Genomic DNA, 21561 nt, shown 5'->3' with positions numbered 1-21561 from the left:
ACGCTGGTTTTACGGCCACCGTTTCTTGGCAACAGGACGCCTAAACCTGCTGCAGTGCGGCAACCGGGACGAATCAGCGCTGCACATAGAGAAGGAACCAACGAGCTTTTATAGGTGTCAATCTTTTTTGGGAAAAAGTGGCATAGTTTGTGCTTTAACAGTTAGGCTTGTCAATATTATTTCCCTTTACTACCAGGCGGAAAAATACACAAGAGTCCATGCTAAATACCACTTATAGGCTAAGCTAAGAGTTTTGCTAGCTATTGAGGCTACTGCTGCCTTCCCGGATTTTCGGAAATATTTCACTCATGAAGGGAAGTCATCTTGAACCGTTATTCTCGACCTTGTAATTTAGTTTAACAGAAAAGTCTCATGTTCAAGTCCGCTTTTTTTTAAAAAAACGGCTGGTGAAATTCAGAACTTAGCCACTTAATTATGTGCCAAATTTATTACAATTATGTGCTCATACAGTGCTCGTAAATCGCTGTATGGAGCTTTTGATGTTGGAATTTACTAGAAGTACTTAAAAGCAGCAGCTACTGTCCCGTCCCGTAAAGTTAGCTTTAGCTTTAGCAATAGATGCAGTTAGCCGGCAGAAGAAGACCGCAGCATCAGCGTCATCCCCACACACAATGACATAAAATATTTGCACACTTCTTTGACTGTGCTAGACCACGATAGAGACTACCCCTTTGCTCCAGTTAAGTATGCAACCATCTCGCCGTTTAAATGTGTATTGTTATGAAGAAGCAGGTGATTGATTTAATGACTTAAAAGCGTCTTGATGTTGATGCAGAAGGACTCGGCCTTTGATAGCATCACAAATCACAGTGAGTTCCTCTGTTGTCAATAATATATTTATACCGCAGACCTTTGCCAGCTAATCTACGTAAATACATGCGGCATGCATGTATTTATGCATAAACCTTCAACCATACATCTGGATGCTTGTTGATATTATCTCACTGTAAAGCACTGCATAGCTTTCAGGATGTCATTACCTGCGTGGTATTGGGTGATTAAAAACGATTATGATAACTTAAATGACTCCAAATCAAATCAAATTTATTTATATAGCACATTTTATGTACAAACAATTCAAAGTGCTTTACATAAAATAAAAGCATTGCAGCGGGGAGTGGAAGAAGCATTAAAATACATAAAAGAGTATAAAGATTAAGATCAAGATTAAGATCCGATTTATTGGTCATGCATACATGCATACACACGAAATTTGTCCTCCGCTTTTAACCCATCCAGGTTGGCACCTGTTGACACACACATACACATGCACAGGGTCACACACTCAGAGACAGATGCCAACCTGGAGCGGTGGGCAGCCATGAAGCGCCCGGGGAGCATGGGGGGGTACGGTGCCTTGCTCAAGGGCACCTCAGCCGTGACAAGGAGGTGGACTGACACCCCTCCAGCTATCAGTACCACCAATCTTTTTTGAGTGGCAAATCGAACCGCCAACCTTCCGGTTATTGGACGACCGACTCAAATAAAATAATTTAAATTAATTTAAAAACAAGCAACAGTCTAGATAAGTTAGTGAGATCAGTCACTTCACAGCATCCTTCACAGTCCGTTTCATAGCGAATTTAGTTCAATTTGGATCGACGAAAGCGACACATGTCAAAATGATTCGAGTGTGCAATTTGACACCTAACGTATAACTTGGCTAAAGCAAGTACTCTTCTCTAGCTGCATGCTTAATAAGGACTGTGACTATTGCAAGAAATACAACTGTAAAAAATGGTTTCTCTGAATATCATAACTGTTTTTCGAAGATTTAGAAATATTCCATGTTCAGTTATAAGTGGAGACTAAATGCTTTTGGTTGTTTGTCCCTGACTTTGTAGAGATGAGTCGCTTCTGTTCAGACAACAACAACTTTCCATACGACAACAATGTCCTGGTTTTGGACATGGTGTTGGGCTCTCTGTGGGGAGTGCCCCAGCCCATAAATTGGGACAACGTAGCCAAGCTTGTACCTGGCTTTACTCCCAAGGAGGTAACTGCAATGCTGGGTAACTATGAATGCTTCCATCATCCGTCCACCTTTCCATGTGTTCCATTTTGTCCATCTTCCGCTTCACCCTTTGGAGACACTAATTGTTAAGAAGAAACGATTGACTGGCACTGATGTGATCTTCTAGTGTGCCCGTCGGTTTGAAGAGCTTAAGAGCACAGGTGGGTTTCCTCACGTGGACCATCAGTGTAACGCTCTGACAGAAGGAGGCACCTCACCTTCAGATGGCCCGTCCACGCTGCTGGACACCGGAGATGAGGTTATAAATGACGGGAGCAGCCTGAGATGCAGCAAAGTTGCAGGTGAGTTAATGCCGTCCGAGTATGCACTGATAAAACCTTCAACCTCAAAACAATAATTGTAAAACCTTGTATCATATCCGGCGTTAAGAGTTGATATGAAAGTTTTTGCCATGCCCGTTGCTTTGCTTGATAAAGTGAGCTCAAGCATGGCTAACTCGTCTGTTAGAAACTTTGTGAGCCTATAGAACACTGACGGGGCAGCACAACAGCTGGAGGTGTAGTTGTAGCATTGAGGATACTAAGCAAGGAAACATGTCGGTTGTTATTTTGTTCCATTCTTCCATGTCTTTAAGATGTTCAGTTCAGTTCAGTTGACTTTATTAGTACCCGTAGGTAGATTTGTTCTGCAGAGAATAGGAGAAGGCATCTCCCACACCTTATTAACAGACATTAATTTGACAGAGGACAGGTCAAGACAGTACAAAGACAGACATGGCAGGTACTCACAATGCTCACTGAACCGGATAAAAGTAGATATTGCCCAGAAGGCAAGGAACAATAAATAAAGGTTGAAACCAGGCTCAGTGTTTCTATAAATAGAGTTAAGTAATAAATAAATTGTAAAATAGATCTCCGCAGTAAAGTGCGTTAGGTTTTATTTAAAAGAGCGACAGCAGCAGGGGCACAGCTGTTCCTACAGCGTGTGGTCCTAGTTCTCGGGACTATAAATCTGCGTCCTGACGGCAGCAGCTGGAACTCACTGGCTAAGGGACGGGAGGCATCATTCAAGATGGAGCTGGCGAGCCGCTGCATCTGCTTCATGTACAGCGACTCCAAGCCCTGCTGTGTTTCCCCGATCAACCGACCTGACCATTTAATAATCTGCCTGAGTGAACTCCTTTCTTTTAGGGACAAGTTTCCGAACCACGATGCAAGTGAAAAGGTTAAAATAGATTCGATAAAAGCATGATAAAACAGTTTTATCGTGGTCCTATCAATGTGGAAATGGGACAACTTCCTCAGACAGAACAGCCGCTGGCGTCCCTTCCTGCTCACAGCTTTGCAGTTCTCTTTAAAGTTTAGGGTCGAGTCAATGATTGTCCCCAGATATTTATAGGACTGGACTTGTTCAATGACTTGTCCCTTGATCCTAACAGGTTCAGGTGTTTTGATATTCTTCCTAAAATCAAAAGCCATGTCTTTGGTCTTTGTTAAATTAAGATGTAGGTAAGATGTGCAACACCATGGAGTTGTTGTTGTCGTCGCATTTTTCCTTTCAAAATTCTCCACAACACACTCTATTGGGGACAGGCCAGTCCACGACATGTACCCTCTTCTTCCTCAGCCATGCCTTTGTAATGCTTTCAGAATGTTGTTTTTGAGGAAAAATACATGGATGTTTCTGGAAAAGAATCTTCTTGTTCTTCTGAAAAAAAGATCTAGAATTCTGATTGGTGTGACCACAATAAACATTTCCACCGCGTGATGCCAGGCGCAAACAGAAGTCTGGAGAGGACTTTCATTGGACTGCTTTTTTTCCGCTTTTCTCCTGTGCCCTTCCTTTATGCAGTGACATTTCTCCAGATTGCTTAAATGTTTAGGGATATTGTGCCCTGTAGAGGGAGAAAAATGGATATCCCTTCTAGACCTTATTCAAGGAAACATTTTAATGATTTTCCCAGATGTTTAATGACAAACTGCTTGCCAAAGGTTTTTTAGACTTCACCTGTTTGAACAGCAGTAATATCATATCATGATTTATTTCTACCTCTTTGCCTGTCCTAAATCGTCCCAAAATGCAGAAGTTGATGTAAATTAACAAGACAAAACCCGTCGGAATCACTGCTTTTTAAATTTTTAGTATTTGCAGAGTCTCATCTCATCTCATGTCTGCAGGCTCCTTGCCGTCGGGAAGGGGTGGTGCTGTGGAGAAGAAAGAGAAACGAGTCTCAGCAGAGGAGGATGACAAACCTCAGAAGCCGCTGGAGTAAGCTGAGAGATGTTTACTGTGCTGTTAACACTGAAACCACTTAAGAGAATGCACATTGAAACCTCACACAGGACACTCCACTTTATAAGAAATGTTTTTTGGTATTCTTTTGCTTGATAACGCGTATTAACCTTGCTCTGCAGTCCCAACATGGTGATCCATGTGTGTGATGAGACCAAGAACCTGAAGCAGGACTTCACATGTCCCAGAGATCTTCTGGTCAAAGAGATGCGTTACTTTGCTGAGTATCTGTCAGTGGACCCACAGAGGTGGGAAGAGGTGGACATCTCAGTCCACTGCGACGTGCAGATCTTCGACTGGCTCATGAACTACGTCAGGAGGAACTCCGCGGGGGAGGGGAACAAAGAAAAACCCCGACTGGGTAAATTTCTGGGGGGGGGGGGAGAAAGAAAGATGCAAAGCCACGTGATTACACATGGAAATGCCTGAGCTGTTGACCTTCTCCACCTGTTTGTGTCTGTGGGTGGCGCCTGATTTAGTGATCACTGAACGTGGTGTGTGTGTCTGGTGGGTCACTGGCTGCGTGTTCTGTGTTGTTTGTGGAGTTTGCTCGGTTGGTCATGTGGTGTTTGTCGGTTACAGAGCCCAGCAATGTGATCTCAATCCTGATCTCCTCCGAGTTCTTGAAGATGGATACGTTAGTAAGTGTTGTGACCTGTGATGCAAAGTGTGGGGGTGTGTTCAGGCCCTTTGTTTTTCAGATGTAGAGAAATAACCCTAACCCAAAAAGAACTTTTCTCGACACATTCATTCTGAGCCGATTGTTGAAAATCAGAAAATCAAGAGGTCTGCACAGAGAGCTTCTCCTAAGTTACTGCTGCATGAATGTGGAGAGTGTAGGTGTTCTTTAGCCTGGATGAGTTGCTTTTAAACAGTTTGCTGTAAAAGTTTCTTTCCACTAGTGTACTCTAGAAAAAGTTAAAATCGCACCACTGATAAAAGTAGTGTTTGGAAAGCATTTGTAGGATCGCTGACCTTTCTGTTCCGCTGAAATGTCTTAAGAACGAGTATGTGTTTGTCCGTGCTCAGGTGGAGGAGTGCATTCATTACTGTCACAAACACATGAGCGCCATTGTGGCTACTCCCTGCAACATGAACTGCATCAACAGCAACCTGGCCACGCGGATTGCTGAGCTCTTCAACCACAATGAAGCCGATGACATCCGGGACAAAAAAGACAAATTTAAGAGGTATGCGAATGTTGCAGTGTTTATACAACTTAACTTGGTCGCCAGAGTATCAGGCCAGCGATAGAATGTGTAAATCGACAAGAGCCTGATTGGATAGTTTCTGCCGGGATACATCAGCACAGTATTCCCTGTGTGCATGGAATGTGAATCGTTGCGGAGAAAAAAACGGACAACGCCAGAGAAAGGGAAAAGTGAGGCTTAAAGGAGAAAAAGTCTTGTTGATTACAGCTCAACGACACACTGATCAGCCAGAACATTTCAAACACAGCTGAAGTGTCTAAATCTCCCTTTCACAATTCAATTCAATTCAGTTTTATTTTATATAGCACCAAATACAACAAATGTCATCTCAAGGCACTAAAATAATAAAGTCCAATTCAAGCCAATTGGAATTCAATTCATTGTAATCATAATTATTTATAAAAATAATCCAATTCATTCATATGGAGCCAATTCAAAAACAATTTCCCAGCTAAGGAAACCAACAGATTGCACTGAAACTTGTCTTCAGTCCAATCTCCCGTCCTGAGCGTGCCTGAGGTGACTGTGGAGAGAAACGACTCCCTTTGAACAGGAAGAAACCTCTGGCAGAACCAGAACCAGGAAGGGTGGCCATCAGAACCAGAACCAGGAAGGGTGGCCATCAGAACCAGAACCAGGAAGGGTGGACATCAGAACCAGAACCAGGAAGGGTGGCCATCAGAACCAGACTCAGGAAGGGTGGCCATCCGCCTCCACCAGCTGGGGTTTGAGAAGACAGAAAAGAGGGAAAAACCCTGTAACTCCATTCAAAGGATACCTGTTGGAACAGGGAAACACGAGTTAATGACCACAATAATGTCAAATATACATAATATCATTTGAGAAATTAAACAGGGGAAAAAGAGAGTAAAGTGAGGAAAGGTGTGACAGATGAGGCCCCCCAGCAGTTTAGGCCTATAGCAGCTTAGCTATGGGATGTTTCAGGATCACCTGAGCCATCCCTAACTATAAGCTTTATCAAAAAGGAAAGTTTTAAGCCTGGTCTTAAAAGTGGAAAGGGTGTCTGCTTCCCGGACATTTCCTGGCAGCTTATTCCACAAGAGAGGGGCCTGATAACTGAAGGCTCTGCCTCCCATTCTACTTTTAGAAACTCTCAAGCAAACCTGCAGTTTGGGAGTGCTCTGTTAGGAAAATATCTTGTAATGAGATCTTTAAGATATGATGGAGCTCGGTCATTAAGAGCTTTAAATGCGAGGAGAAGTCTAAAAGCCTCATAGCAACTGCTAACACCTGACTTCTGAGAGCGGAGGGAAGGGTTTTTTTTTTCAGTCCCGCGTCGAATGACTCCGCATTAGTTGCAGGTATTAATTAGCTTCATATCTAATCGGCATTAATGGGATACAAGGCCTGCGTGCGAATGCTAATCTTTGTCGCTGCAGGAATGGGTCCGGCTCACTTTTTCATTACAGAAAAAAAACTTGCAGACAAAAGGAGACGAAAAAGATTGATCTGACCTGTCTGCATTGCAGCTGGCAGCTCACTCTCAGTCCTGCCATGTGGGACTGACTCTTACAATCCAGACAAAGATCATTTCCCAGTCTGGTCAACTACTCCCAATATATATTATTTACTACGTCGTAGCAGATGTACACATGGTTAACCTTGTAGCACCCAAGCATATGAATAATCATTGAAAAAAATCAGTTTTGCTCTTCTTGCATCTTTCTGGGTGGGAATAAACCAATATTTTTGGAATTTTTGGAATTGGGCTATTTTCGATCATTTTAGGCAATGTTGCATATTTGCATCTGTGGGCTTTCCTGATTAATTTTGTTCACTAAACCAAGTCATTCTCTGCAGATCGTTGGGCAAAAAAGGTATAGTGAAAGTTCACCAGTAACTGCTGCTACCACAATAAAATGTATATAATAAACCTTTATTGAACATTCTTAATACAAAGTGCGGAACGCAACCATCATAAACTTTCCATTCAACAACAAATCAAACAGATTTCACAGATCTTTGTTGTGAAAAAGTGAAGCACATATAAAATGTAATGTAAATAAAAAATGTGCACATGAAGCTAATAAAAAAATGCAAAAAAATAATCATAATAATACAATTTGGAGAGCTGACCTCCCATTAGCGCTGTGAAAGGTGGACAAAGCAGACCACACCAAACGAGAGCAGAACCAACTAGAACAGACCACCGCAGAGCAGAGTGTAATTCACTGAGCCAAGAAAATGATGCTGTGACAACTGTCGGCACATAAAATGTCATGTAAAAAAATATTACACATGAATGTAAATAATGTATGTAAATTTAAAAAATCAAATAATGTAATGTAAATAAAAATATAAATAAAAATATAATGTAAATAAATAATGTAAATAAATAAAAAGCTTGTTGCATATCTGCAACTGTGGGTGCTACAAGGTTAAAGGGGTATAACATTGGTTCTCATTACCAGGCAGTGTCCTGCAGTTACACCCTGCGTCCTCAAATAAGACATTGCGCAATCTATCTACTTTGTCGCTATAGCGTGAACAATCTGAAAAAGCTCAGTAATTCTACAATAATAAGGTCAGGGCTCATTCTGTTAAAGGGGTGCGACACAGTTTTGTTTCTCTAAAAACAGACATGGAGTTGGGTCAGAGCCTTAAAGGGATAGTTCGCCTCTTTTGACATGAAGCTTGTATGACATCCCATACTAGCAATATTATTTCTGAACATTTTCTTACCCCCCGCTGCGTACTGTGAGCCGAGTTACAGCCTCGTTTTGGCGTTGACGAAAGTCAGGTAGAGAGAAAATAGCGCCAAGCGATTGTGAGGTCTGACTTTTTCTTGGACAACGATTTTGTGATGCAAATGTATTACTCTTTTGTACGCATACTGTTTTGAAAAGCAAAACGCTTCATTTTTTTAAACAACAGCATACTAGCCAGACTACAGCTTCATGTCAAAAGAGGCGAACTATCCCTTTAAAGAACCACAGTCCAGTGCTCCTTGTGAATCCCGGCTGCTGAGCCAAGCTTCTTTTTCACAATTTACACTGGAAAAAATGCCCCTCCAAAAATAAGTTAAAAAAACAAACAAATACAAGACGTTTTTGTTTGAAATAAGCAAAAAAAATCTGCCAATGGAACTAGTGAAAATCAGCTTGTCAAGATTTCTTGAAATAAGATGTGATATTTAGGACTTTTGAGATAAAAGTGATCTTGAAATTAGCTTAAAAACCTCTTCAAATGAAAAAAAAAGCTTGTTTCATATGATATGTGACTCAAAACCATTTGTTTTCAAGACTTTTTCATTTAACAAGATATTCAAGATGTATTGTATTAAAACAAGTCCCTATATCTGGCTGAAATGGTACTTGTTAGGCAGTTGTGTCTGATATTAAGTGTAATGAGATATTTTGACGAGAAATGAGACAAATATACTTGGTAAGACTTTGATTTTTTCCAGTGTACAGTGTAAGTGGAGAATGTGTGTCGGACATTTGAACACAAAATGTACATCAGGTATTCTAATGGTTGTGGAGTTAAAGGTCCCATGTGACTGGTGTTACCAGTGTGGTTGTTACTTACTCCACTGTAAATGTACTTAGTTGCAGAGTGTGAGGTTTCGCCATGAGTCAGCCTTACATGTCGACGGCATATTGGATTTTTCTGTTTTTCTTTTTGTGACGGCATGATTTTCTTTTAAATCTTTTTTTAAACTCCCTCCTTTATTTGCTTTCGCCCTTAAAAGCAAACTGTTCCAAAAGAAAATCGAGCATTTGTTCGATCCGAACCACCAGAGCAGAGATTCACCAGGAAACGCCTCGACTCTCTACAGGTCGGTACAAACTACTTCGGGTTGTTTTTTTAAGCGTCCATTACTCTCTTTGTCTGCGTGCTTTCGTGTTGGAGAGTTCTGAGAAGAAAAACAAAAAAGTGCTGCTTTTCTTTTTTTCTTATTCTTCACTATACAGGTGTGGCCTGTGCTTTAAGCTGCTGACCAAAGACACAGAGAGGAAGATTTCCTGCGTTCCGGGGAAAATCAATATCGATGCTCGAGGAGAAATCGTCTACTCACACACTCGGTATTACGGCCGTGCTGCAGTGTGACAAACTGCTCATCCACTCACTCTTGATAAAGAATGTCATTTGCCATAAAAAGGGGAAAAGACTTTCAGTGTTTTTTATGTTTTTTTTGTGTGCATTTGCAGACAGAAGAGCTGGGATGTGCACGACTACATCCCAGGCCTTTATGAGGAGCTCAAGTCCTGGGTCCTTGCTTACTGGAGAATCTGGGGTACCATCAACTACCTCACCTGCTCCCGATGCCAGCAGGTTAGAGAAAGGAAACTGTGACAAGAAAGTTAATATAATCTGATAGGGCTGCACAATATATCGAATTTTAACCACGATAACGATATTGGCTTCCCGCGATCAAATTCGCGTGATCGAGCGATATTTAAAATGCGTCATTCCGTCCATAGAACGCTCCATATTAAAGGTGTTTTCAAAGATCCTCCGCTTTAACCCTCTCTGGTGCTTTTTTAAAGCCACTCTAGCGCTCCGTAAACCACTGTCTGATCACATGCCTCCATGAGCCAATCAGAGTTGCTCCCTGTACCGCGCAGTTTAGTTTCTAGATGTAGACACTAGTTACAGAGGACAACACTCTAGACAAACGCTACGTGATCCCCTCTCGCAATTATTTTTTCCAAGGTGGCACTACCTGCAATGTACAAAAAACGCAGAGGGGAAATGGAAAGAGATCTTGGCAATGTAAAGTACTTTGCAACTACAACCGATCTGTGGTCAAGTAGGACAATGGATCCGTACATGAGTTTGACAATTCATTACATCGACGAGGATTTTGCAATGCAGAGTCGATGCTTGCAAACTTTTTTTTTTCCGCAAGAACACACGGGAGAGTCAATTGCCCGGGGTATTTTGTTGCACATATTTGTACATTACCAGGAATGTAGCACAATATGGATGTGAAAGCAGTTATAATAAGCCTATGTGACGATAACATTTGTTTTGGTTAAAATCAACAAATAATCGTGATAATTAATCGTGATATCAATATTGCTCAAAATAATCGTGATAATCATTTTGGCCATTATCGTGCAGCCCTATAATCTGATAGAATAATCTCACTGGCTGAAATACAACGAGACGATGGGAGACTTGATTCTGTGAGCCTGGTGATGAACCCAACGTGCATTTGTGTGCACGTGTAGGTGTTTGTATGTGCAGAGCTGACCCATTGCAAATACCACCCAGACGGCGTGCTGTACCCCGGCGTGGGTACAGAGAGAGGCTGGCACGGTGCGGGAATGTATCCCTGCTGCAACCAGAGGGTTCTCCGCTTCGATCCCACCGGCATACCAAAGGTACGCTCTGAACAATAATTACTGCTTTTCTGAACAACAATTGTAATGGCTATTCGTCCTCTTGTGTCGATAATCAAAACAGAAAAAATGTCAAAACCATAATAAATTAAATCAAACGGCCACTGAGACACCTTGGGAGTGAATTTACACAGGTAATTGAGTCCATTGTCCAGGCAAAAAATTACGTTTCTTTCGGTTTATTTCTCCAACCACAAGCAAACAAACAAAGAACAATGGCCTTTGCCGCCTCTCTTGCCCTGGTTAAAACCTATTTGCCCTCCCAGGTGCCTGCTCATCTAAATAAACTCTCCCAGTGCCCCAGCTAACCCGTGCTTTCAAAATAAAAGCATAATTAAATACCAAAAATTAACTCAAACAATACTAAATATCATAAACAACCAAAAAAGGTGTATTCCCCAAACTAAACCCCCAAAAGATAACTAAATAATAAGTGAGCCAAATATACAAAATAACAAATAGCTCCAACAACAATCTCAACCTTAAAGGGATGGAGCTTAGCGAAGGTGCCACTTTCAAATCTTGCTAGCTCTCTTGCTAGCTCTCCAGGATTACCAACCATGCCTTTAAGGGAACCTTAAACCCAGTTTTCATATGAAAATTCTGTGAATTGGATTTGGGGGACTAGAAAGTCCACAAGATTTAGATTTTGTAAAGATTTCCACACAACGAGACTACAGACACATGTTTATCCCTTATGAGTGGTAATGTCATAGAGTATGATCAGTATGTCCCATCTTGCCTGACCCTTCCAGTCCATGTGAAAACTTTGAAAAACTCACTCTCGGAGCAAATTTAATCATTTTAGCTATTCTTTTTTTAAACATTTGAGCTCAACATTTGTTGCTGAATGTTTGACAATGATTTAGATTAATAAGAAATAGGACTCTTTTTGACTCTCCCATGTCTCATATGGTTCTGTTATGTCTCAGAGTTATTGGGTCCTGCTTAAAAAAACTGACAGCCACAAATGCTGCTAAATCATAGCTTTATAGCTGAAAAGCCTGCTGTTTGGGGTATTTTTTCCCCAAGAAGAATTCGTTTTTAAATTCTTTGAAACGTTTGTGTCACAAATCGTATCCAAATACAAACAAAATTGGATAATGCTGATCTAATTGTTTAATAATAGTTTGAAAGTAGCAAAGTCATTAATGCTTTTCACCGGCTGTGATGGTACATTCAGTGGTTTTGAACAAGCATCTATGCAATTAGTACAACGGCATTAGGGCACAATGTGCCCGAAGAACCACATGAAAACATCATCATTAAGTTTGTGGAAGATACAATAAAGTTGGTGAAGCTCTCAGAAAAACATGCTGTATAATAAGTAATACTGTATAAACGCACGAATGTGGATTCTTCTCAAACTGATGAAGTTCATTTACTTACTTTGGTTATTAAAATGTCATGTAAAGCTTGTGCATATACGATCATATTATTAATAAAAGGGGCATCTGTAACGTGAGTTTAACTTTTGTTTTGACCTTGGCACAGACTGCTATGGTGGTTGGTGGTGATTGGTCTATTGAATCGGCTACCAGCTTTTTCCTGAAGTAATAATATTCATATTCTCCGTTAAGATTTCCCTACTGGTCAACCTGCTGTTCTTTGAAATCCCATCGCACCCCTCATCCTCCAGTGTCAGGTTCACATCCATCTCCTGTGTCTTCTCCAGAGTTGACAAATCCCTATTAACCAAGCTCTGAATCATCATGGAATAATACAGAGACGCCTCATGACCTTTTTCAAAGCTCATTAGTGCTGTATCTAATGATCCTGCGGCTTCGGAAATGACCGCACTACATCCAGCAGATATCTGAACCTATAATAAAGTACAAAGTATTACGAAATGACTTCTTTTGGTTTACACTGCGGCCTCTGAAAGGTGTCAAGTAGCAGAATCCACTTCCAAGGGTCTGCCAAATCCAGACACTTCTAGTGCTGAATATATATATATATATATATATATATATATATATATATATCTCTCTGGTAGGTACACGGAGCTCGAGAAATCAAACGTTAAGTCGGATTATTATTATCGGCATCATCTCACTACAGCTCACTGTTTGCTGTGAAAGAGGGACAACTTGCACAGAAATGTCTTAACATCATCTGACAAAATCAGAGTAAGGATGTGGATGTGTGTGTGTGTGTGTGTGTGTGTGTGTGTGTGTGTGTGTGTGTGTGTGTGTGTGTGTGTGTGTGTGTGTGTGTGTGTGTGTGTGTGTGTGTGTGTGTGTGTGTGTGTGTGTGTGTTCAGGGCTGTAAGATGCGAGACCACATAGTGAACGTACTGGATGAGGACAACTGTGACGAGGCGATGGCAGCCCAGACCAGAGTGCTCAATGACCTGCTGCTGCACAGAGACGCCGTGTGTTTGCCCAACACGCCGCCGGCAGACGGGTGCGTATGGCGGGATCGTTTGATGATTTCTTTTGTTCACTTTGCGTTTATGCGTTGATTTGCCAACATTTTTATGGGATCACTTCTTCTAAGGCTACATTTACACTGCAAGTCTTGATGCCCAGATCTGATTTTTTTTGCCTAAATCCGATTGTTTTTAACATGTGGTTACACGTACTTTAATAATGTGACTCATATCGGATTCACGCGATAACACTTGCCTATCACCTGAAACATCACGCGTGCCTACTTAAGTGTTCACCAAACTCTACTGCTGAGGCAAATGGACGACATAGGTTGACATAGGTGTGATGCTAGTGTTGCGGTACATGAGAAGTTCGCCCAACATTGGCAGGATTTTGAGGCAGAGGAGGAGGAAAAGGGCCATTATTGCATCCTGTGCACTCGCTGCAATTATTGCCTCCTCAGCTGTTCAGAGGAGTGTCTGGGTGCGAGACCGATCCCAGGACATATATTTAATGGCGTGTGGAACGCAATGTGTAAGAATATCCGATCTGCCTGTTTACACGGCGGTCGCATTGTCACATATCCGATTCGTATCTGATAAATTTCCACATATGAAGGAGGCCTGTATCCGATCTCAAAATATCCGAATGCATGCGTCCTTGTCCTATTTACATGGTCAAAAAACATATCCGATCTGTGTCACATGAGAGCAAAAAAAAATCGGAATTGGGTAACATTTAACTGACAGTGTAAATGTAGCCTAAGTGTCCCACGGATGCACCGTGTGTGTGTTGGTATGTGTGTGTCAGCAGTGAGGAGAGTCCGTCCAGCGCCGAAAAGATCCAGGACTGCGACTTTCTCCTGGAGCCAACACTCCTCGGATCTCTGAGAGGGGACGGCACCACTGTGAGTCATTTACTGTGTCTGTGTTTCTGTGTCTCTCAATCTGCCTTTTTTTTTTTTTCTCCATTTGTGGGTCTTACTTCTTCTACTTTGTCTTTTCCATCAGTTTTCCCTTTTGAAAAACTGGAGTCTACAGCTGGTAGGATTTCCATCTCGTTTCCTTTAATACGTCTGTCGTATTCAGTGTTGCAAAGGAAGTTTGGATGTTCTTAAACTGTGGGACCTTTGCTGTTGCAGAGGCAGCAGGCTCTCCCGTCGGAGGATGAGGAGTACACCACAGGGTCAGAGGTCACTGAAGACGAGGTTGGGGACGAAGAGGAGCTGTCCAAGAAACAAGGTAGAAAATCTTTCTAGCTCGCGGTCACAAAGTGGTTGAATCGTGTTCCTGCCGTCTTTCATGCTCATGCACTTTGTTACTTGAAGCCAAACGCTGACATTGGTTTTTTTTAAGGGCTGGGCAAGTTAACTCGTTAATTATTTAACGCCGATAAATATTTTATCGCGTATTAACGCAGGTTTTATTATTTATTTTATCATTGTAAAAGTCTGCTGCTCACAGGCTTTTATTCTGTAAAAGTCTGTTGCTCACAGGCTTTTATTTTGTAAAAGTCTGCTGCTGTCTGCTGTGGAACAGGAAAAGAAAGTAATCGGCGGATCCACCAAACATGGAGAAGGGTAAGGAACTTTTACTCGGCCGTTTTCATTTTAAAGTTCTTCCAGACGGCGGAGTCGACAGAACCAAAGTCATCTGTAAACACTGCCAAGTTGAATTGTCTTCTCAGCGTAGTAGTTCCAGTCTAAAATATCACTTAAAGGCAAAACACACAACTGATAGCAGCAAGTCATTCAAGGAAACAGACAGTGGAGCGAGGCTTCTACATAAAAACTACAGAAAGATGCTGATGTTAAAAGTGTGTTTGCACAACAAATGTTATGGCACTTTCATTCATATGGCAGCACATTTAAAGGATAAGACCGGTTTTTTGACATTGGGCCCTTGATTTCACATTATAACATGATGTTCTACTCACCCCTGCTTGTTGTTGGTCATTTGGAGCTGTTCCGAAGATATTCGCGAGGCGTCTGGCTGCTCTCTTTAGATATTCGGCCATGAAACGGTTTCCTATGGGCAAGCTTATACAGGCACAAACTATGCTGTTTATAATTTATTAATTACTCTACACCAGCACTGATAACGTGGAGGTGCGTCGCTTACTTAAAAAAATCCGGGTTACTAATTTTGAATTTTAGCCGAATGAATAAATAGGCAGCAGGTCTGTGGGCTGTCTGTGGTAGTAGCACGACGACGTCAGTAACACCCACTTTACGACAAAAAAAATCAAAATTACAATAACCCGGATTTTTTTAAGTAAGCGACGCACCTCCACGTTATCAGTGCTAGTGTAGAGTAATTAATAAATTATAAACAGCATAGTTTGTACCTGTATAAGCTTGCCCATAGGAAATCGTTTCATGGCCGAATATCTAAAGAGAGCAGCCAGACGCCTCGCGAATATCTTCGGAACAGCTCCAAATGACCAACAACAAGCAGGGGTGAGTAGAACATCGTGTTATAATGTGAAATCAAGGGCCCAATGTCAAAAAACCGGTCTTATCCTTTAAAATAAAACTAAATGCTAAAAGCTATACACTACTTTTGGATTCATTTTTGGATTTTGCGTACAAATGCGATTAATCGTGATTAATCAGGGAAATCATGTGATTAATTAGATTAACATTTTTGATTAAATGAAACAATTTAATCGTTGCCCAGCCCTATTTTTTTTTTAGATGCTACTAAATTAATAAGCACATCATTTGATCCCATATCCCGTCGATGAAAAATGCCAAAGACACCACAGTCTGACAGACGTAGAGTAGTATCATTGCACCTTTAGGCACTTTGTTACTAACAGTCTGTTGTAACACATGTTCCCATCCCTGCTTGCATCTATGAAAAAAATCCCAAAGACAGCACAGTGTGACAGGCATCAAATAGTATTTTTTTTTAAAGAAAAATATGATTCCCAAAGAAAATTTCTTATACCTCGGTATGATTTGACAGAGAACGGAACAAAAGGCAGCCGACATCCAAAGAAGAGCTTTGAGATGTCCTTCGGGACGCCTGGAGAACTATTCCTGAAGACTGCTTACAAGAAAGCTTGTCTAAATCCTTAAACCTTCAACAGTGTAACACTATCTGCTCAATGAGGCTCAACATGAGAGAAAGTCACGTACTCAGCTTCCTCCATCCACCGATGCCGTCTCACACAACCACAGTGTGCTTGGCATCCTGTTATGAACTGTTATAAATCAAATCAAATTTATTTATATAGCACATTTCATGTACAAACAATTTAAAGTGCTTTACATAAAATAAAAGCATTGCAGCAGGGAGTGGAAGAAGCATTAAAATACATAAAAGAATATAAAGAGAAACAAATAAAATCATTTAAATGAATTTTAAAAACAAGCAACAGTCCAGATAAGTTAAAAGATATCGTGCAGATTTCATGCATAGACACATGAGAACATTTAAAAATGTCTACATTTGGTAAAAGTTATAGTGATATAACAGGTTGCAGTTCCAAAACTGACTCTACAAGGTTTTATTTTATTACTATTTTATCACTCGAGTATGGAGCGTGCTCGTGCCAAACGTAGACTTTCAAACTTGTTTGAACTTTACAAGCTCTGTGTTTGCCTTTTATTTATTGTTAAACATGTCTCAATACATGGCTGCACTTATTTTTTTAAATCTCCTGACAATACATAAAGAAGGTTTTAAGACATTGGCACCTCTCCCACGTCAGTGCGTGAAGTACAGAGTTAGTCAGGACATGGATCAGATGGTAGGAAAGCTGCGCCGTCCAAAGTCTAAAGGATTAGCCCATTTTTTACTGAACTAAACAAGTTAACAGACGGGCTTCTTTCCACTTTATCAGCTCCAGGCACATCCTGTAGGTGAAACGCTTAACAGTCTATTAAATAGTGTCATAATGTCTTCACATGTCTTCACATGCTAGATAAGATCAAATAAATAACCACAGCAGTGACTGATAACGCATTGCACTTTAATCACTGGGTCAGGGAGGCTCTTACTGCTTTCTGTGCCAGGAATGTTTGGTGAGAATGAGTGCGCCTCACTCGCTCTTCAGACCACAACCTTTGAAGCGGTGTGACCCTGATATGAGCTGGAAACGGAAAAAGAGGCCACGTCATTGACCATAAAACAAATCTGTATAACGGGGATTTCATTTTCTGATTCTGTTTTCTCGTGATCGTTTGATATATTCTTATTTACAGTTTAGTTGCGTTCCCATAAACGCCTGCAGCTGGAAGACGGATATTTAGAGGATTTTTCTGATTTTTCTGTTACAAACTGTCAGGGAGGCCTCCTGTTTGCATCCGTGTCGCTTGACGCCAGATCGTTTACTGTACAGGCTGCTCGTTCATCCCCCTGTAAGGTGAAACGGGAGCTGTGGGTCCTCCCTCGCTGCTCTGATGTGAGGCCCGACCCGCTGAGGCAGGAATTTGGTTCCCACGTAGACGTAGAACTTCTTTTCAAAGGTCGTTCAAATGCGCAAATACTTTAAAGAAGTGCACCCACAGTTGCAGATATGCAACAAGCTTTTTATTTATTTACATTGTATTTTTATTTACATTACATTATTTGATTTTTTTTAAATTTACACACATTATTTACATTCATGTGTAATATTTTTTTACATTACATTTTATGTTGTCACAGCATCATTTTCTTGGCTCAGTGAATTACACTCTGCTTTGCGGGGGTCTGTTCTAGTTGGTTCTGGTCTCGTTTGGTGTGGTCTGCTTTGTCCACCTTTCACAGCGGTAATGGGAGCTCAGCTCTCCAAATTGTATTATTACAAAATTAATCAGGAAAGCCCACAGTTGCAAATATGCAACATTGCCTAAAATAATCAAAAATAGCCCAATTCCAAAAATATTGGTTTATTCCCACCCAAAAAGATGCAAGAAGAGCCAAAATGATTTTTTTCAATAATTATTCATATGCTTGGGGGCTACAAGGTTAAAGAAGAGGGGCCAAACAAAATGTTCAAGTTGGTATCTGGAGATTCGAGTCACGTGACACGATGAAATACTTTTCCATCTCTTCCTTTTTGGTTCCCCGCGCCCGCTCGTTTGATCAAACCCGGCTGACACACTGCTATAGAAAATCATTTTCTTATGATTGACTTCAGGTTTGTGCTGTGACTAATCAACTGAGACTGGACATCACGCCTCATGTTTCAGTCTGTTTTTCCTTCCCTCGACCCTCGTTGGCCTCTGCGGCTTAGCTGCAGTTCAGATTAGAGGAAACAAAGCGAGCACTCATGCCAAGACATGTTTCTATTAAAAGCACATCGCCACTCTTCCACTCTCAGTCTTCCCCATCTATTTTTAACGCTTCGCTGCTACCCGCACTTCAAACTCGTTTTGGGAATGGAGGGTGAAAGCAGTTCTTCTTTCCAGTCGGGAGATGGCGCCCGGTGCCCCTCTGCGGTTTTCACCAGGCTCGTTGTTTTTGTGCTTCCAGCTGCTAAGAAGGCCAAGAAGGCCCACAGACCTCTGAAGAAACAGCTGTCCTCTCCCAACTTCCAACGCAAGGACAAATCTGAGAAAGTGAGTCTGATTTTGTAAATATTGCCCCACTGCACAGCAGGGTGCACTGTTTCCAGCTAAGGCCTCATATATTATATACAGGCGTGCATTATAGATCTAGAGGTTTACGATGACATTTTTGTATTTTGCTGCAAGAAATATTTGCACTCTAAATGGAATCAGTTGCCCCCCCAACTGCTGCTTTGTTGCAGCAGATGTTTTACACAGTGTAACAGTTGAGCTGTTCTATTAAAGAGAACATTGTTATTGCTTCTAAATGTGATTATTTATTCATTTTCCCCCCCTTCCAGTCACAAAGCAGGGACAACACACCTTTCACGTGAGTTCAACTAAACACAAAAGCATTTCGAACCTCCTCTTACTCATTTCTCTTCCTGACTGCATTCAGTATTAAAGGGATAGTTCGCCTCTTTTGACATGAAGCTATATGACATCCCATATTAGCAACATCATTTATGAACATTGAATGCGTCCAATGTAAACTGTGCAGACCGAGCAGTCCCCTGCTTCCGAGCAGCAAACACTGTAACAGGTGCGGCTGTCGGCAGGTGGCTGAACGCATTGATATCAAGGGAGGCAAAAATAGCGCCAAGCGACGTGAGGTCTGACTTTTTCATGCAAAACGATTTTGTGATGCAGATGTATCACTCTTTTGAACGCATATTGTTTTGAGAAGCAAGACGCTTTATTTGTTTAGCCCCAGCCAACAAGCCGGACTACCTTCATCAACACCAAAACGAGGCTGGAACTCTGCTCACAGGACGCAGCAGGGGGTAAGAACATGTTCATAAATGATGTTGCTAATATGGGATGTCATACAGCTTCATGTCAAAAGAGGCGAACTATCCCTTTAAAGGATGAGTTCACAGTTTTTAAAGTTGTCCACATGCACATGAAGCTTGCTGCCTGCTTGTTGCTCGCTGTTTTCCCTGCTGGGGGTATTCACACTGCTGTGTGTGTTGTAGAGTGAGCGTTCAGAAGAGTAAATGGGACAGCTCTCGCTCCATGCGCTACAACCAGGACGCTCAGAGAGAAGAAGGTAAAGGAGGACTCGGCAGAAAATGAGCATTAGCGACTCTTTTATATTCCTTAAGACACGTTGGACACGCAGCAGCCACTGACCCACTGAGCGTTCACCAAGTTCTGTTTTTTTTGTCTCTCACGCCAGACCAGCGCCGCATGGTGGAGGTCATCGGTCACCTGACCAAGATGAGGTTTGGGGACCAGGGACAGAGCAAATCCAAGGATACGAAGGAGGTGGAGGTCTTTTAATGTGCTGTACTTTTACAAAATATGAGCTGGGAACATAATGCTGGAAATGGGGGGGTTCGACTGGGATTTATTATCATAATTCACATCATGTTGGTTGGGATCCGTGTTTGGCTGTCAGACCTGCTGTCGTCATTTTTGCAGCTGCCTGATGTTGGATTCTTTATGTTTTGGTGTGTGTGTGTGTGTGTGTGTGTGTGTGTCTCCAGCCTGCAGGGGGAATCTACGCACGGCTGGAATCGCAGTTTAAGAGCACCTCTCAAGCCAAACCGAGTGCAGAGAAGACTCCCAGGTATTTGCTGCCGCGCGACAAAGAGACACGCCTCCACACGCGTGGATGTCCCCACTCTCAATAACCGCACATCGTCTTCTCTTCTCTTCTGCAGATCCAAAATACGTTACGCCCAGATCCGAACAACCTAAAGGGCCGCTGGGAAAGACCGCCATTAGAGCCGATGATCAAAGGAAAAGAGGACAAGATGAGATCCTTCTGTGAAGGCTAAATATTCTCCAAATGGCCAGCACCACCCAGCTGTGGACTCTCTCCTCATCCCGACTCCACTGTTAGACCTCCCCCCCCTCTCTCTTTGCTTAACTCAGATGACCATGTACGGGTCAGCCGCATCCTCTGCCCAGCTCGCTGTGTATTTGCGCAGCTGTGGCCGGTTCTTTAGAAACAAGGTGAACTCTGGGTCCAGCTCAGCTCGTAGGAGCGCAGTGTTCTGCAGCATGTCTGCCTGTAAAGGGGAAAGAATAGCTTTTTACTAATTGGTGTTTAATTTAAAAAAAAATCCATACTGAAGTGGACTGATATGAATAATTGGATTAATCTGGACTGTAATGAATTTAAGATGATTGGATTTTATTCTAATTGAATTGGACCTGGATTGAACTTGTTTACTTTCTCTGTCAACGTGACCGAAATGCATTTTACTCTTGATTTTAAAAATGTCCCAGCAAGTCAAAAGAAAATGACGATGATGGGGATAATTAGCTAAACAAAACAACTAATTATGAGCAAAATGTAGTCATGAGATGCATTATTTTAAAGAAGGAACTCTGTGTTTAAATCATGGAGGGAAAAACAGTTCACCACATCGGCTCAGTTTCAGATGGTCTGATCTCGCTGTCGGGACCGTGCACTGTTCTGGTTCTCAGTGTTCTGTGTTGAAGTCACCTTATGAGATGGATGCTTCTCTCACTTCCCTGTATTCCCTCAGTTCTGGTAGAAGTAGTCTTTGTCATTCCTGTCTGCTTTGGAATGTGACTGCACTGTATGACACCGGGACCAATAAAACAGAAATGTCTCTAAACTCCTGGCAGAGCATTTTATTTGCTGTTTTTTTTTTTTGTCCACTGGGTGGCAGCAGATCACCTTGAGGGGGGGGGGTTGCATGATTCTTAAGCAATCAACTTTGCCCTAGTTTGACCACAACCTGTGACCCCTGCTCCAGCACGTGGCCGGGTGGTAGCAAAGACCACAACCAAGGCTTTAATCCTC

The 21561-nt window shown here is 41.8% G+C and overlaps 1 protein-coding gene across 6 annotated transcripts; it reads left to right on the top strand.

Annotated features, from left to right (window-relative positions):
- The first annotated feature begins 51 nt into the window (after nt 1-51).
- On the top strand, nt 52-21373 carry sanbr (SANT and BTB domain regulator of CSR). Of its 6 annotated transcripts, none has more exons than XM_075474632.1 (22): nt 52-700; nt 797-830; nt 1866-2017; nt 2163-2337; nt 4174-4264; nt 4411-4649; nt 4871-4929; nt 5318-5478; nt 9212-9298; nt 9435-9545; nt 9672-9795; nt 10698-10850; nt 13132-13274; nt 14051-14147; nt 14251-14283; nt 14382-14481; nt 18706-18791; nt 19082-19110; nt 19757-19830; nt 19960-20054; nt 20270-20352; nt 20447-21373. In XM_075474632.1, the coding sequence occupies exons 3-22, from the start codon at nt 1868-1870 to the stop codon at nt 20481-20483; spliced, it is 2127 nt and encodes a 708-aa protein (XP_075330747.1). In that variant the 5' UTR covers nt 52-700; nt 797-830; nt 1866-1867; the 3' UTR covers nt 20484-21373. The 6 variants fall into 6 exon arrangements, with proteins under 6 accessions (XP_075330747.1, XP_075330746.1, XP_075330745.1 ...); XM_075474631.1 differs by having other exon boundaries at nt 52-705; XM_075474630.1 differs by lacking the exon at nt 797-830.
- The last annotated feature ends 188 nt before the right edge of the window (nt 21374-21561 follow it).

This window comes from Odontesthes bonariensis, chromosome 2, assembly GCF_027942865.1.
Source record: "Odontesthes bonariensis isolate fOdoBon6 chromosome 2, fOdoBon6.hap1, whole genome shotgun sequence".
NCBI classification, from domain to species: domain Eukaryota; kingdom Metazoa; phylum Chordata; class Actinopteri; order Atheriniformes; family Atherinopsidae; genus Odontesthes; species Odontesthes bonariensis.
The sequence above is the reverse complement of the archived record's forward strand: the minus strand, read 5'-3'. Positions and strand labels throughout refer to the sequence as shown.

Bases quoted from the DNA above. Each gene is read 5' to 3' on its own strand.
- sanbr (XM_075474626.1), top strand. From the start codon at position 785: ATGTTGATGCAGAAGGACTCGGCCTTTGATAGCATCACAAATCACA. The intron at 4,650-4,870 runs GTAAATTTCTGG...TGTCGGTTACAG, and splicing joins CAAAGAAAAACCCCGACTGG to AGCCCAGCAATGTGATCTCA. The intron at 14,482-18,705 runs GTAGAAAATCTT...TTGTGCTTCCAG, and splicing joins GGAGCTGTCCAAGAAACAAG to CTGCTAAGAAGGCCAAGAAG.